The sequence below is a fragment of the Lineus longissimus genome, chromosome 3, assembly GCF_910592395.1.
Source record: "Lineus longissimus chromosome 3, tnLinLong1.2, whole genome shotgun sequence".
Taxonomy (NCBI): Eukaryota; Metazoa; Nemertea; class Pilidiophora; order Heteronemertea; family Lineidae; genus Lineus; species Lineus longissimus.
Genome location: NC_088310.1, coordinates 3,790,961 through 3,803,496, shown reverse-complemented (window position 1 = coordinate 3,803,496; position 12,536 = coordinate 3,790,961). Strand labels below are relative to the sequence as shown.

At 41.4% G+C, this 12,536-nt stretch overlaps 2 protein-coding genes across 4 annotated transcripts; one reads left to right on the top strand and one right to left on the bottom strand.

Annotated features, from left to right (window-relative positions):
- Positions 1-4,430: 4,430 nt before the first annotated feature.
- Positions 4,431-7,080, top strand: LOC135485414 (5'(3')-deoxyribonucleotidase, cytosolic type-like). 2 transcript variants are annotated; one of them, XM_064767413.1, is made up of 3 exons: positions 4,431-4,948; positions 5,725-5,813; positions 6,158-7,080. In XM_064767413.1, exons 2-3 carry the CDS (start codon positions 5,744-5,746, stop codon positions 6,826-6,828), a joined length of 741 nt encoding a protein of 246 aa, XP_064623483.1. In that variant the 5' UTR covers positions 4,431-4,948; positions 5,725-5,743; the 3' UTR covers positions 6,829-7,080. The 2 variants fall into 2 exon arrangements, with proteins under 2 accessions (XP_064623483.1, XP_064623482.1); XM_064767412.1 differs by having other exon boundaries at positions 5,673-5,813.
- LOC135485413 (uncharacterized) lies at positions 7,065-12,325 on the bottom strand. 2 transcript variants are annotated; one of them, XM_064767410.1, is made up of 7 exons: positions 12,235-12,325; positions 11,907-11,979; positions 11,604-11,697; positions 11,188-11,331; positions 10,872-10,971; positions 9,962-10,635; positions 7,065-9,578 (listed from the first exon to the last, which is right to left on the bottom strand). In XM_064767410.1, exons 2-7 carry the CDS (start codon positions 11,959-11,961, stop codon positions 9,389-9,391), a joined length of 1,257 nt encoding a protein of 418 aa, XP_064623480.1. In that variant the 5' UTR covers positions 11,962-11,979; positions 12,235-12,325; the 3' UTR covers positions 7,065-9,388. The 2 variants fall into 2 exon arrangements, with proteins under 2 accessions (XP_064623480.1, XP_064623479.1); XM_064767409.1 differs by having other exon boundaries at positions 12,225-12,317.
- Positions 12,326-12,536: the final 211 nt, after the last annotated feature.

Genomic DNA, 12,536 nt, shown 5'->3' with positions numbered 1-12,536 from the left:
GAATCAGTGTGTTGGGGATGACAAGCCTTTTCGTACGGGTGATTCGGCACTTTGATCCACAGGGTCCAGAATCCTCAGCCATCAGGGTTGGCATTGCTCCTTCTGGCGCAGGAGAAGAAGAAGAACGAAGACGATTAAGGACTAGTGACGATGAAGAAGAAGAAGTTAACATACCTAAATTTTACTGAAGATTTAAAAATTTCAAAGAAAAAATCAGACTGGACCGATTTTGTTTTGCTCGCAATTGATACAGTTGAAGAAATCCGTGTATTCTATATCGCGCCCGTGACTTCATTACTTCTTCACGGACAAAGAAGAACGCATGCGACTGATCAACCAAGGCCAGTATTTTCACTTTTTGTGAAATTCACCTATTGGGCTTTTCTGACTCATGCTGAGAGTGCTCCACGCCTGACTCGATGCTAAGCTTAATATTCCAAGTATTTACAAAGATACTGGCAGAAACCACAATCTGCCCACGTATGATCAAAGAGTATGACCAAAGCGCGTTAACCCCTGCTGTACTATAAAGTAAAGAAGGCATCACCAAAAGATACATCTTCACCTAAAACATTAAACTGTTATCAATATCATTTACCTCATTCTAATTAATCTAAAATCAGTATTAATTGGTCCCATCACGATCTTGATAGAAAGCCACGATACGCGCCCCTGCCCGCGCTGCACTCTCGCCACCGCCTACCGAACCATTGTCTCAACACTCCAGTAACCGAGCGTTTCCTTTTAAGTGCGTCCAGTTACAGTTGATACGTTTATTAGCTAATGGTGTCATTATCTCATCACTACTACATGTAGGAAGCAGTTGTATACATGTCATAGCTTAGATATGCCACCTATCGACCGACTTGATAATTCTCTTGGTACCCAGAGAATTTCTTGCACGCCATCTTCGAACATCTCGACGAACCAGAACAATCCAGCGATTAATTTGGCAGGTTTTTACCCCGTTCATGACAGGTCTATTACACATTTGTGACCCGCTCTACCAAAACTAGGCGCTTGTCGCATCTGAACTGGACAGGTTGATACGGACTTGTTGTTCATTTCCCTATTGTAGACCTTTTGTGAAATGTGACCAAATCAGTTTGTAATAGATTTCAATCAACCTGTCGAGTTCAGATGCGACAAGCGCCTAGTTTTGGTAGAGCGAGTCACATTTTTACACGGTGTGAGATAGGCTTTCAGTGCGGCACACACCAGCGACATAACTGTGGGCGATATAAGCAGAGCAACAAAAAATAAGCATTGCTAATTCGTCAAACAGAGTTAACTGGCGACATATTTTGCGTTAACAGACGATTACTATCTGCCATGGTCCCACCCTTCAAGGACTACAATGAGTGAATTACAGACATGACAGATAAGAGATGCTAGAATTGAGTTGCATAAGTTGTATTTTGTGATCTGTTGATACATGTACCTACAAATTCAATGCATATCGAATATACACACAGTATTCAAAACAATCAATTTGCGACGTGTCATTCTAACTACATGTATACATACAGCAAACACCAATAAATTAATAACAATCAGTTAAAATAAATATTAGAATACACATGTATATTTATGCTGTTATATATTAAAATAATATTTGAGAATAAATAATTCATTTACATGTTGATAGATTTTTTGAACATTGTACACTGCCTGGTCTTTGTACGACATGACTTATACTGGTAATAAGATGCTGATGTTTCATAAACCCATCTCCAAAATATTCAAATATAATTTCTATCATATAAATACATTGTACCATGATGTAAAGTTCACTTAACTTTAAAATTAAATATAAGATAAATGACGAATAAAAGACACCTGCAAATATAAAAATGTAGGCCTACAGATAATAAATAGGTCAAAATGATAAAAGGCTGCACCCAGGAGCATAACTCACAAGGAACAGCGTGGCGAGTGATATTTTTCATGACCGAAGGGGCTTGTAATAGTTTTAAAACACGATTGGCCTGGTATCATGCCGTGCATTCCCGTCATACATACATACTGTAGTTACCCTGGAAGATCAGTAAAGTACATTATGAACCCAGGGTGACCACCACAGGTCTTGGTCTGCCTGGAGAAATGCTCTCGATGAGATAGCCCACAAGATATCAGTTCCGGTGGTACAGAATGTATTGAGTAATTCTCAGGCAGTGTCTCATTGTCAAGTGTGTAGACAGAGAATCAAATTTGGAAGTATGCCCACATTACGGGTTAAGTAAGTTGTTTCGCAAAGCCCCAGAAATGCCATCGCGAAGGCCCATCCCATCAGGCGACGCCCTGATCAAGATGTCAAACTATAGGATAGGGTAGGCATCCGCTTGTCGTGTTTCAGGGGCTGCTATCCTATCCTTGATCATCTAATTGTAGATCAAGATAATCTTCAACAAGACGAGGAACCCCTAGACTAGATATCCCGTCCGGCAGCCGAAAACATCCCACCTCCTCCCTAATCGTCCAGCGGCAGGTTCGGAGAAGAGTCGCCGGCTGCAAGAGGGACTTGATCGTCCGCACAAAACGAATGAAATTCAAATCGCACTCCTGAGGATTGTAAATTGTCAGCAGTTCTTTTAAAATGGCTGCTGTGATGACTCCAACTTGCAACAAACCTTTAGAAATTTCCGACAGACATATCAAAATATCCTTGGCACTCTGTTTAGGGTCGAAATTTCTTTTACTGAGGCCACGTCCCGGGCCACGCACGTGTGGGAACTCGTCGTGGTGACCCATTAGGGTAGAAAATGTCAACAAGCCACTGTCCAGAGCAGTGTTTCCGAACCGGTCGGTGACGCTAGCGTCTGCACCATACCTGAGGAGAATTCTTACGGCCTTCACGTTCGCAGTCTCTGTCGCCAAATGGAGAGCAGTTTTCCCGCCTTCAAGCTTGCAGCAGCCCCTGCCGTCGATGTATGGAACTCCCTTGAACATTACGCGCGTCCTCTGTGAGCGAGAACAAAGAAGCTCTAAAATGTCGTCTGCTTTCATCATCACAGCCATGAACAACAAAGGACAGCAAACATCCTCCCGAAGAACTTCTGTCGGAAATTTTTCACAGAGAAACTTGACGTATTTCGTGTGTCTATACATAACGGCAAATTTCAAAGCGTCTGCTTTTGAATAAAGGGGCAAGTTCCCGTGACTATCCCAGGCGAATTCACTGGACTGCGACTTCCTGTTGCATTCTATGACAGTGACTGGTCGTTGCTGCTTGATGGCATAAACAAACAGAATTGAAGCCATACTTGGAATGTTCAACAATTCAAGATTCTGAAAATAATATGACAAATTAGAGGTTATGCATCGAAGGCCTGCAATTTCTAGAGAAACTCTGAATGTGAATAGAAGGCTCCTATGTACTAGTAATACCGATGTTAAAATAAAAAGCGCTAAGGCACCTTCACAGCAGTCACGCATTGGCCTATCATTCACATCTTTACTCGGCATATAAAGATGATATATACCGTCCAGTATGCAATTCAATTCAATTCATTTAATGAATTGAATTTTGGGTCGGATTGTAATACAATCCATATAGGTGCTATATGGATCGTATACATATATTCCATGGATTGTAATACAATCCATGTAGAACCCAACAAGGGCTATCACAGAAAGGTATACAAATTATGATATTCAAATACATGTACTGTAATAAAGTCTATAATGAGATCTCATGAAATCAATATAGATGAGAGTAGACTGTCTGGACAATGACTGAATTAAAAATGAAAGCCAAGTATACATGAACACCAGCATTGTGCTGCAAGGTAATATATACATCTTTACATATCCTATAACTGCACGAAGTAGTAATGTTTTGAAAACACATGCATACATGTACCTTTCCCCACTCACCTGATCAGCTAATGGAGTAAATGGTTGAGTTAGCTTGGACAGCTAAAAGGCTAAACGCCTCATATATACCCCGAGAGTAGGCCTGCTGTTGACTGATATGTTCTGTGATAAATCCACACTACAACCAATAACGAGCCAGTTCTGCATTTGCATGGGTTGTAATCTGTAAGTATGCCGGCATACTAGACCAAATAATTCCAACCCGTAAGAACTCAATCCTGCCACAGCCTGCAGACGATACGAATACGTCACACAATGTGAGTTAGTCGATAACACGTTTAATAGGGGTAACAGGGGGTCAGTTGTTCTATTCACAAATACTAAATACTTTTGACCTACAAAGGCAAATATTAGAATATTTCCATTCGACAAAATATCATTTTTGTGCTACCAGACAACATTATTCCAGGTATATAGCCTACTTTAGATTCTAACCCAACGGCGATATCTCCTCTCGATCCCACCTTAATGCAAAATGGCTTAACCAGCGCGTGCCAGGTGTGCAATCAGCACAAAGGCGACACGCGAATTCATTCATGCTGGCCATCGATCGCATGAACGTGTGCGCACTATCAGATTCGTCGGGTTGCTTTGTCCGACGAGGTATCCATAGCAACCGCAATATGTTATTAGTCATTTAGTCGACCCGTTTTAGTCCAAAAAAGAGGCAAATGTCTGCCAGATCGTGTCATTGTGTAGGGGTTTTTACGTTTCGATTTGTGGCTTAGAGTAGTCTGAGACATGCATGATGCCACCGGGATGATGCATGCAAAGCAAATGTTTTCTACAAGACCTTAGCGACATGATCTCACAGACATTTACATCTGTGTGCTTCCAGTTTTGCGAACAATCGGAGCATGGACGTGACAATTAATGTCATGTTCGTGTTTTGAACAAGGAAGTTTTATAGGACTATCTAGCTAAAAAAACGTGATTGGTTGACCCGGTTTCACGTCCTGTCCGGACAGAGCGAGCCAGGTCTAGACAAAACTGTAGGCCTATCGTTTTGGCCTTTATAAAGAATAGCCTACCTCGATCAAGTCTTCCATCACGGACCACAGAATTGAATAAGGTAGGTTGCAACACGGTTCAACTGTCGAAAAATGGTGGACACAGTAGTGGTAAATACGATTAGTTTATATCAAAATTTGTCCATTTTGTATTAAAGGTGTATTTTGGTAGTATGTCACAAAGTGGAACCCAAAAAGGTGGATTTGTTATATACGCTCACCGATATCATGCCGGTGTGCAAGGGATAGTAGTCCTAGGGCTGATAGTCCGTGTAACAATAGCCCGCATTGCTAAATGTTTTGGTTAGGGTTAGCGGTACAATAGATCATGCTGCTTAATTGGTCAAATACAATGCTACCGGACTATGACTCCAGGGGGACTATATCCGCTGTCACACCGGCTTATCGGCGGTGAATATCGGTCCTACGCACAACGACGGTGGATCACCGATATCCATGTTTAAAATTTGAATTTTCCTGACGAATAGATGTGCCATTGTAAACGTTTCGCTCCAATTTATTGATTGGGGTGTTGTCTATCAAATGAAAACCTATCCCAAGTGGTTAGCAATGGGGGCAAAAGTCAGGGGTGGACAGAATTGGTTTGTATGTCAATTGTGCATCAGTGATTATTCTGGGGTGAGGGGCTATTTTAGGGGGTTAAAATTTCCGTTTGCCCTCAAACTTGTCAAGCTTTCTCAGAAAGAGTGAATTCAGGGCTGCCACAATGCTATTAAACACTTTTCAACGAGCTTGTGACACACGACCCCCTTATTCACTTTTCAGTTCTCGATCTCATAGAATGACACTGGTACCATCTGGTGTCTTATATTTGCAGTAACTGATGCTGGACCGCCATGATTCGCGCAGCCCGACGGCTAATGCATGATTTTCACACTCGCATACTTAATACTTGCATCTCGTCAGGTAACGGAATTCCTTATTCGTACCCAAACATACCATGTTTCAAAATGGGCACGAATAAGGAACTGGGAACTGGGAACTGTGAGCCAACTTCACAGACCCAATTTTCACCCAATGCCTATTATTGCATAAGTCAAACTGACTCAGAGAAGCTGAAGGCAATGAAGTTATGGACTAGGATTTCACTATAGCTTCCTTACTAAAGGGGTTGATGATGCAAGTCAAAATGTCAAAAATACGCAAATGATTAAGGAACTATTCGGATCCACCAGATCAATCAAGCATGAATGTTCCATATTATAGTGTCGACACGTATTATCTGATTGTGTATTTTATGTTCCTTTCAGGATCCTTCTACCAGAAAGAGATCACCGACATCATGGCCTTGGCATCTTCTTCTAACAAGAGGGAGATAATTATACTGGTTGATATGGATGGTGTTCTGGCCGAACTCGAGGGTTACTTCCTGCAGCAGTTCAGGACTAAATGGCCTGATAAACCATTTGTCCCGATAAAGGACCGTCGGACGTTTCTGTTAAATGACGAGGACATATATTCTCAGGAGGATGTTTATGAAATATTAGATGCACCAAGGTTTTTCCTTGATCTACCACCAATAGAGGGGGCCGTGGAAGCTCTGAAGGAGATGGCGAACATGGATGGTATAAGCGTGTTCATTTGCACCACACCTTGGTTGAAGACATACCGGTGTTCAACAGTAGAAAAGTACGAATGGGTTGAGAAACACATGGGTGGAGAGTGGTTGAGGCGCATGATTCTTACCGTTGATAAAACTATTATCAAAGGCGACATTCTTATTGATGACAATCATTTCATAACTGGCATAGAGAAAAAGCCCACATGGGAACATGTGCTATTTTCTGCTGGTCATAACCGCCATGTAACACTGGAAGGACAGAGACGCATAGACGGATGGCAGTCCCGAAAGACCTGGATTGGCATTATTAATGATCTCAAAGACCGTGTGTATAATGTTGACCTTGATGAGACGTCTTGAACCCCAAACACTCGGCTCCGCATAGGACTGCAAGGCCAATGGTGTATTGTTAATTATACACGATAAAGAGAGTTGTCAGATGATATGATGGTTAGGAGGCATTTAGGCGGTAAATGTCTACGAGGTTATGTCGGAGGTCTTTTCATGCTTTCATGGTTTAGAGTATGTACGTCCTGGTGTTTAGTCTGATTTTATGCATTACATCAAGAATAAATACAAACTAACGAACTCATATATATTCATACATGTATCACGTCAGACAGGAGTGCATTTATTAACAATCAATTCAGTCACAGGTCTACGTTTCTATGGTCTAACTACTTTTATTATGCAATTGATACACATTTCCTTGTAGTCAACCAAGCAAAGTCTTTTCCTTTCTTAATTAAATGATCTACCAGAAGTTCATCGTTACGTTCATTGTTTTACTTACAGTCCCAATCACAATTGACATCCCTAATTTTGCATATGTTGGGGGCAGTGTACATGAAACTTACAAGAGACCTATACGGAACCATGCTCATAGGTTGCACAAACGCTTTGACCATGATCTATGTCACTTCTGCGTGAGCCACATGCGACCAGTGTTAAGCTGCATACAGCTTACACAGCCCCAGAGCGTGGGTGGAACCAAGCTTATGCGGGGCAGTGGGTATTGTGACTGGCACTGTAGCACATGCGACCAGTGTTAAGCTGCATACAGCTTACACAGCCCCAGAGCGTGGGTGGAACCAAGCATATGAGGGGCAGTGGGTACTGTGACTGGGTCTGTAGATAATCGGTCCTTGGTCAAAGAGAATTCAACCAACTTCACAACTTCGCCATATTGAGCTTTATGGATGGGAGTTCAGATGTGCACATATTAAATGGAGTGCTGATAGACCAGACAGTCTCTTTGACTGTGGACTTTTCAGATGCGCACATATTAAAGGGAATGCTGATAGACCAGACAGTCTCTTTGACTGTGGACTTTTCAGATGTGCACATATTAAAGGGAATGCTGATAGACCAGACAGTCTCTTTGACTGTGGACTTTTCAGATGTGCACATATTAAAGGGAGTGCTGATAGACCAGACAGTCTCTCTGACTGTGGACTTTACGTCGGCTTTTTTGGTGTTTTTTTCAGCAAATACGTCTGCGGCCAAGAATTTAAGTCTTTCTAAATTCTCGGTACAACGGACACAAAATTTGCAAAGTATTAAATCCGCCCTGCATATTGTCTTGTGAGAACACCATCTGAACACACATATTCCATGATACGATTTCAAACATATACATCAATATGTAAACAGTGAAATCCTCTGGAAGTACACAATATGGAGTTGAAGTAAAAATATGATTCTATATACAAGTAGTAATATGGAGTTGAAGTAAAAATATTATTCTACATACCAGTATGTAATACTGACTATAACACAACAGTATAAAAACATCAGTGGGCAAGATACAAAAGTGACGTTAAGAAATATCCTGGCACACACACAAATCAGAGGTCTGGCTACTACAATGATCATGAGGTTGATTCCAAGCCAGCTACATACAGCTTAGATAAAGCTTCGGCAGAAATTCATTTAACTTTTGTTCATAGAATGTATTGTAGCATGATTTTATGAGAATTCGTTCATCATTGTTACAGGTAGCTCACAGCCACATAATTGGATATTTCATTCCAGGAACTGAGGCACCCTCAAGACGTAACATAACAGTTAATTGACCAAAAAAAGATTTTTATTGAGAGTAAACTCAAAGACACAAAAAACTAAAACTTCAAATGAAAACATGGGGAATATTTTCAAGGATAATCTGTTAAATCCAGGTATGCAAACTAACAAGATATCAGTGTGTGCACCAGTCTGAAAACCACACTGTAACCTGTTACAGAATATATACAATATTTACACGATTTGTACAAAAATACATTGACATTTTTGTAGTTTGTCGCAATAAAAAGTCAGTCCCTAATCTAACTTGCCACCAGAAAGTGCTGTGGGCAGACTGGTAGAAACTCTTTCACAAGAGATGCCCATCAATGCTGCGTTCACCAAAAATAGGTCGGACATGGACACACACTGTCATGACATGTCAGGTGCAGCCAGCACTAAGCCTGATAATAACACACAGCAACAACATGACATTATATGCATGTTTCTGAACTGGCCTACTTCCTGATCCAATATCTTTGTCTGTCACTACTGGCCCTAAGATGTTTACAAATAAGTCTATCTTTCACAAAAACTTCCTTAATTTCTTCATGTAATGCCTGAACATGTAGTATTGCACCAACATCAACCCCCCTCCCCCCAACCAATGCGAACCAAGCTGGAAAGAGTGGCAAAAGACAGACAAAAATTGGATCAGAATATATTTCGTGGCCTACCACGAGTTTTAGTGGGGATGCATGTACATGCATGAAAGTAAGTATTAAGTAGCAAAGCAGCAGACCGACGGTCATTTCGAGATGGCCCATGACATAACGTCCAACTATACATGACTCAGAGCAGGTCTGCAACCCGTAAACATACTGATAGTCTTTTGCTGATGATGAGCACTTCCAACTGGTCAAGAGTCATAGTCATCGTCTTCTTGTGTCTGAGTGTTTGGAAGCATTGCAACAGGAGGTGGCATGGTCAGCTGCATTTGCTGCGTCATAGCCAGTGGTGAAGCATCGGTAAGTACTGGCAGTGGTACTGGTAGACATGGTGGCCGAGGGCCAGCGAGGATCATTTGTGGAGGTAAATGCATGGGAAACCTGTAGAGGAAGGATACGATTAGATTTTGCATCAATGTCAGGAATGAAATAAACATCACATCATCACAATATTTACTCGGCATTAATGCCCGGCAAATGAGATTTCCATATTGCCATCTGCCAAGCGAGCTACACTCAGTACTCACAAGCAATGAATAATTTTCGCAACAATAATCGTTGCAAGTAACTATTGTTTAACGTGATTTAAATGAATGTTTTCTAGGGAAGACTTTTAACACATTCTTTCCTTATTTAGCCTATTTGATGGGATATGATTTTTTGTTTAAAGTCCTTCAATCCCCACTAATACATGTATAAACATGAGCTGTCCAATCAGATACTGTCTTGAGCTAAAGGTTATGTACAGCTTTGAGCCACCTTACCCAGCAGGGGTCTTCCCTGATAGATCCATCAGCTGCATCCCAGCCAACTGTGGTGGACACTTCCCGGCAATATTATTATCGTGATCCTTTGGAAGATGAGAATCATTCATCCCACTCTGAAAGCTCACTTGTGCACCGTCTCTTTTTGGTCCATCCGGCCGGATCAAGTTTTCGATATGATGTGGAAAATTTGGCATGGCAGTATCTCTCTTTTGTACACTGGGCGATGACACTTCAACTTTTGGTAAGAGCGATTGTGAGGATACTGATACCGAAGGTTTCTCCTCGGTTTTAATATCCTGCTTCCAAACCTCTTGTTGTTCTTCATGCACCTGTTTAAAATCCTCTCTTTTACAATTCTCCTGTTCATGAGGTGAATTTGGTGCAACACTGCTTTCTGACATAAACGATGGCATCGATGCACCACTTTCACATTCCCTTATCTCCTGTTTTACCACGGTTTCATTTTCTGAGGTTGAAGGTTTAATAGCTGCACTGTCTTCTACACTGTTGTGTTCATTATTAGGAGACCGCACTGAGGCAGTACCTTTGCCAACCTCCACCAGGGGCGGTTGCTCAGAGTTTGCTGTTGGCATTGGATCTGATACATCAGCATCTTCGTCCTGATCATTATATTCGCTGGCTTCATCTGTCTCCTCTTCATCTGTTCGAGCCTGCGGAAGTAGCAAAAAAACACATCACAAACATACTACAAAATGCAACCTAACTTCCAGCCAAAAGACCCGCTGCCTGCACCAACAACACAATAATACTGTAAACTGTTTCATTTTCGGGAGAATTTAAATTTGCAACCTGAGGGAAAGTCTGAGTCGGTAGGTCAAGTAAGAAGGCTGGAGTATTCCAGAATGTACACAGAAGAAGACAAGCGTGACTTTATGACCAAACCTACCTCATTATTGTCACATGACTCATCTGTAGAAGAAGTGGGCGTCTTTCTCTTTCTAGGTCGGCCAAGAGGTGGCGCTCCCTCAGGACGTGGCTTCCGAGGTCTGCATTATGATACATACATTTTGTAATAACAAATATCTCAATGCTGGCTCTAAAGATATGCACATGAAGAACGTGTAAGCTTTCAGTTTTCAAAGAAATGTTTTCAGGATTTCAGCTGGGGTGTTTTCTCTGCAATTGTAACTGAGTGACAGCTTGGAAATGAGTAATAAACTGCAATGTGTACATAGCATATTAAGGTTTATAACAGTACATACCTTCCTCTGGGTTTGCCTGTCCCACTAGCTTGACCAGCTTCTTTGGGTGGACTACTATCCTCCTCTTCAACCTGAACATCTGGCACATTCGCTACAAGGTCTTTCAGGAAGTCAAACTTGCCTTCAGAGAGGATTGTTTGTTTTCTAAAGACATAAATGATGAAATAATGAAAAACTAACGAGAATATTCCATGATGAAGAGAGCCACTGTTGCCAATGGCTCTTAAAGGCTCGATAATGTGATTCTCATCAGAGCCCACCGTGATTTTTGGTGCCGCTTCAACATACACGTATCTTTACATTACAATCTTGCTATGGTTTGTCATTTAAAAATACTCTTTTCAAATGCTGGTGTGGGTCACATAGACTACTCAGCAACTGTTTTTGATAACCAGCAACTGAGCAATTATACTTACATGTGAGAACACGTGAGAGTTCGTGCATTTCTTGAACGCGTTGTTTCATTTGTTTTCAGGATTAGGGACTCTAAGAAGAGCTCAAGTGCACGAGCTGAGAATGTCTGTTAAGGAACATTGTACAATACATGCAATATAAACTGAAACACAATTGCACAATATTTGTATATATAACTTTAAGTGTGATTTCTTGGCAGCTTTTGTTGCTAACATAGCAAGGCCTCGGTCAGTTGGTCGCGGTGCCCATTCCATCAAGACTCTTTACAATAAAAACATATAGGCCGAAGGTAATACGAAGGATACAGATAATCACAGGAACAGGTGCAGCGACTTTGCCAACATCATCATCAGTCTGCATGATCTTTTTGATTCGAGCCTGGAAAAGATGAACTACGCTAGAGTCATGTGTCAGAGTACACAGAGGCTAGGGGGTGAGGGTCATGCTTTTTTTATTTTGTGGCGGTGGCATGCATGGTCACGGTGGTGCATTGCTGGGCTTGTGAAGTTGTTGTTTACATCTCTCTCGACAGTCTCAACTTCATCGACCTATATTTCCATTATTTCGCCGAAAACAGTGATGACAAATGTATCAGTGGATGCACCACAACGTTATCTACAAACCGGCGGAAACCTAGCATTGAACTTTTTCTTTTTGCTTGGCATTTTGAAGAAATATCACAGCTATTCTCAAAAAAAACAAGAAAATCCGAAATAGATTTGGGAAGTGACGTCATTAGAGAAGCTTTATTCCCTCCTCCGGAGTTTCAATTGGAGATTTAGTTCAGGCGATTGGAGATTTAGTTAAGTCAATTGAAGAGAGATGGCGCCACTAAAATGACGGGCCTGAACGACAGCATGTTAAGCCTGTTACCGGCGGTGAACATCGATCCTAAAAGTCTTTTTGATTGATAGATAATACACAGACGCCGGTAG